At 40.4% G+C, this 4843-nt stretch overlaps 1 protein-coding gene across 1 annotated transcript; it reads right to left on the bottom strand.

Annotated features, from left to right (window-relative positions):
* Positions 1 to 3660: 3660 nt before the first annotated feature.
* On the bottom strand, positions 3661 to 4626 carry LOC102855318 (olfactory receptor 51M1-like). The gene has a single exon (XM_006885694.1). The coding sequence runs from the start codon at positions 4624 to 4626 to the stop codon at positions 3661 to 3663; it is 966 nt and encodes a 321-aa protein (XP_006885756.1).
* Between the last annotated feature and the right edge of the window lie 217 nt (positions 4627 to 4843).

Raw genomic sequence — 4843 nt, 5'->3', positions numbered from 1 at the left:
CTATCCTATCCTATCCTATCCTATCCTATCCTATCCTATCCTATCCTATCTAATGTTAGATAGATCTTGGCAGAAAGCAGAGAGTACAAGAGGAATGGCTATCTGTATTTCATTGACTATGCAAAGGCTTTTTACTGTGTGGATTGCAACAAGCTGTGGCTGACTCTGAGAAGAATGGGAATCTCAGAATATTTGATTGTGTTTATGCAAAACGTATACTTGAACCAAGAGACAGTCTTCAGAACCAGGAAGGATTTACACCAGGGATGTATTCTGTCTCCATACCTTTTCAATCTATATGCAGAACAGATCATCCAAGATCCTGGGCTGTAGGAGCAGGAATGTGGCATTAGGATTGGTGGAAGATTCATCAAAACCCTGTGTTATGCAGATGACACAACCCTGCTTGCTGAAACTGAGGAGGACCTTCAATATGGATTGAAGCTCAATATCAAGAAAACAAAGATTCTCACCGCTGGGTTAATTGGCAGTATCATGATGGGTGGTTAAGAGATTGAGATAATTAACAGTTTTATTTTGCTTGGCTCCACAGTCACACTCTTGGTAGCAGCAACCAGGAAATCAAGAGATGAAGTGAATTGGGAAAGTCAGCTGTGAGGGACCTTTCAAGAGTACTGAAGAGCAATGACGTTTGGCTGGAGACTAAGGTGCACTTGATCAGGGCCATAGTGTTCTCAACTATGTGCTATGTGTAGGAAAGAAAGTCAGTGACTAGAGATGATAGAAAGAAAATTGATGCCTTTGAGCTGTGGTGCTGGAGAAGAGTGTTGAATATACTATGGACTGCTAGGAGAACAAACAGGTTTGTCCTGGAGAGAGTGAAGCCAGGCTGCTCCTTGCAGTGAAGGATTCTGAAGCTTCATCTGATACACATGTTGCAAGGAAGGACCAGTCCTTGTAGAGGGACGTCATGCTTGGGAGGATGGAGGGGAAAACCTGATTGATTCAGTGACTGAGGTAATGTGAGTTGAAGACAATAAGATTGGCATGTGATAGAGCAGGGTTTAGGGCTGTTTTACATAAGGTCACTATGAGTTGTAGGTGACTGGATTGCACATAACAACAACAACAACAACAACGACATATCTACTCACAGATTATAGTTTATTACTATTATTACAAGTGTAATTTATTCTTGCTTGAGTATTTTATAGTTTTAATTTTCTGTTTGTTATTTAATTTTCTTAGTAGTAAAAGTGATTTACAGATTATTTCTGGGCATGGGAGGAGCATTTATATCAAGATTAAAGTAATGTGGAGGTCAAATGATTCCAAGATTGCAGAAGACTAAAAACTGAGAGAATAAGGATCAGAGCATAAATCTTCAGAAGCTTGGCAGGTCACAGCTCTGCTGATATTTCTAACTTCACTGGGAACAGTTTTACAGCACATGAGTCTTCAGGACAATGAAAGCACCTGACATGTGTGATGTGGCTGATTTGTGCTCCACTTTAAACCACCACAGGCACATGTTCTGGGTTTATAAGTCCGTGTGTACTCTAGATCATCATTAACTCCACCTAATACCACCACCACCTCTTCTCTCAGTTTGTCTTGGTACATAAAAACAGAGTACAAATTTAGATCATAAACCAGTTGAATGCACACCAAAGTACTGAGAACCATTTTAAGAAAACTTCTCAGATTATGTGTTGACTAGAAAAATGAAAGCAAAAGACTAGGAGTGGCTCGAACCACAGAGGCAGGGAAATTGTCTTGTTTGGAGGCAGAGAGATAGGCATTTATGAGTCAGGAGCCTCTGAGCCTCCCAGAGTCCAAAATAGGAAATAGAGGGTTGAAATAATTAAACAATGTTGGTGAGGTTTCTCCTTGAACGAAAGAAGGAGTGGTGGTTTACATTTGAGGGTTCCTAGGTTGTGAAGCTGTAAATAACTCTCAGGAAGTATTTCTTGGCTGTAGTGATTTGAACCTAAATTGGAGAAGAAAGGAGGATCCAGAGACTGTGAGTGAAGTACAACCAGAATAATCATGAGGAGAATCCCTTAGGTGATTGAAGGGACTCTTCTCAAACTCCCTGAACAGAAAGAAGGGGTCTGCTAAGGGAAAGAAATATTCCCCTTATCTTTGGATCCCATTTTGTTAATATCCATATTCTTGCAGTCATAATATGTTCCATTATTGACTATCTCCTGTATACTAACCACTAAATTTATTGGACTACTCTGCTGAACAAGACATGCATAATTTTCCCACAGACCTTGTTTTAATAATCTATTCTGGAAGACAAATAAACGCTCCAAGTATTAAATTATCATATGACAAATGTTACAATGACAAAGGCAGATGGGAATAGATGGAGCATCTGATATGCTATTAGAGAAGAGAACTTTCACTGAAAATATTCTTGAGAAAGTAACCTCAGTGTTGAAACTCCAACATGAATTGCATCCAAGCAAGAGTAAGGACAAGCTGATCAACTACCACTAGATTAAACTGTCTTATTCAAAATGATTTTGACTTAAATGTCCTTTGTGGTAGCTTCCTTGGCTCGAGCTTGATCACTTTCCACATCATTGTGCAAGGTACCCACCAATGTATCGACTCCAGCTTCAGGGTATAGAAGGTTGAGTGAAATCAGACAGAAGTGGTTGTGGAAGGACTGCAAGCTTCTTGGAGAATAAGAAGCAGCACAACTTCAGAAAGAATTGGAGAGTTTCATTTAAACCAGGCACTGGGAAAGAATGCAAGGATTATGTTTTTAGAGTGATTCAGAGCTTCTAAGTGGTATAGCACTGGTCTGTCCATTTGCTGTATGGAGGTAACTTGTGGTTACTGTGATACTAAACACTTTGATACTCATGTGTCAAAGGCAACAATGGTTACCCATGGTGGACAGTGTTTGGTGGAGCTCCCTGATTAAAACAAGCTTAGAACAGGTTATGGTTAATTTCATACAATCCTGATGCCACACTCCTCCTCATTAAATTCAGCCCCTCAAATAAAATACACTGTTTCCTGGAAAACAAACAAACAAACAAAAAAAAAAACTAGCTTAGAAGCAGGAGCATCCACTTTAGAAACAGCTTGCCTCCAGAACCTCAATAAACTTGGAGAAATGATGAAAGTTATTCAAGTGTTCAGATTTTTTGTTCATAGGTTTGCTATGAGTCATCCAGACTCGGTGGCACTTAACAATAACAACGACAAGAGAAACTAAGGACACTGGCCTTTTCAGGATAAAGACTTTGGCCAGATATCAGTGCAAAGCAGCCATGGGTGGAGATATATTTTCTTAGATTAATTAGAGCAATTGACATTTATCTACACTGTCCTAGAGTTCTAAATGTTTTTATTTATTCTGTTTGTTTGTTTTTGAGTCTTAAAGTTCTTCTGATAATGACATCTAGGCAGTGTTAGATACTATCAGGTCATAGGGAGATTTTAATGCTACTACGTCTCAGAGATGGGGGAGACATTATGACTGAGACAGTATAAGGGCAGAACTCCTAAGCTATAATTCAAGGATGAGTATCATCTCTATTTCATTTAGGAAAGTACGAGGAAAAAACAAAGCAAAAAACCTGAGGATCTCAGTATCTTTAGACAGTGCTGCAAACCCTTGTACTAATTGGTTGCCTTCTTGTGGGCACTTTAACCCCGGAACTCAGCACTAGTCTTTCAAAGGCCCAGGTACTTGATGATGGCACGGCGGATCTCCTTGGTTTTAATACTGTATATGATTGGGTTAAGCATGGGAGGCACAAAGAGGTAGACATTGGCCATAAGGAGATGGACCGCAGGGGGAGCATGCTTCCCAAAGCGATGCACGAGGGACAGCCCCATCATGGGTACAAAAAACATCAGCACAGCACAGAGATGTGAGGTGCATGTTTGGAAAGCTCGAAGACGCTCTTCTCGCGAGGCCAATCCTGCCACTGTGTTCAGGATGAGGCCGTAGGAGAGTGCAACCAGCACTAGGTCTAGCATTACAGTGAATACCACCAGTGTCAACCCATATAGGTTGTTGAAGGTAGTGTCTGTACAGGCCAGGTGTATCACTTCTTGGTGTAGGCAATATGAGTGGGATAGAACTCTAGATCCACAGTAGGGAAAAACCTTCAGGAGGAGGACAATGGGGATAAGAGCCACGGGGCCCCTGAGGATGATTACCAGGCCTATTTTAATCACTCTCTGGCCAGTGATTATGACTGAGTATCTTAAAGGATGACAGATGGCTACAAAGCGGTCAAAGGACATGACAAGGAGTACTGAAGACTCCATAAAGGAAAATGAGTGGATGCAGAACATCTGGATTTGACAGGCTTCAAAGTAGATTCCATGATAGTTGAACCAGAAGATCCCCACAGTGGTGGGTAAGGTGGACACTGACAGTCCCAGATCTGTGAGGGCCAGCAAGGACAGAAGATAGTACATGGGTGTATGCAGATGAGGGTTTTTCTTAATGATTATCAAGATCAGAGAGTTGCCTGAGATGGCCACCAGGTACATTAAGAAAAAAGGGATAAAAATCCAGTGTTCCTTGGATTCCAGCCCAGGAAAGCCAGTGAGGTAGAACATAGGGCTAAATAAGGTGATGTTGGATAAGTGCTTGAACTGAGAACTGAGGTGGTATTGGTATGACATTTCTCAGGGACTAAGCTGAAAAGAAAAGATATTTCTGGTTACTTATTTTGTTTGCTAACATCTGCAACAACATAGATAAAGTCACAATCTTTACCATCGTTAATCTCTGCTCTACTGTTACTATTTCTGCCACCATTATTAACTTTTTAAAAATTTTATTTTATTAGTTTTAATTAATATTTACAGATATTTTGGATTTCCATTCATTCATTGTTAT

The sequence above is a fragment of the Elephantulus edwardii genome, unplaced genomic scaffold, assembly GCF_000299155.1.
Source record: "Elephantulus edwardii isolate Elephantulus edwardi_28Jun2011 unplaced genomic scaffold, EleEdw1.0 scaffold00044, whole genome shotgun sequence".
NCBI lineage: Eukaryota > Metazoa > Chordata > Mammalia > Macroscelidea > Macroscelididae > Elephantulus > Elephantulus edwardii.
This window is presented reverse-complemented; position numbering and strand designations above follow the sequence as displayed.

What these genes read in the sequence shown, in the direction of transcription:
- LOC102855318 (XM_006885694.1), bottom strand. Translation starts at nt 4,626, where the DNA reads ATGTCATACCAATACCACCTCAGTTCTCAGTTCAAGCACTTATCCAAC.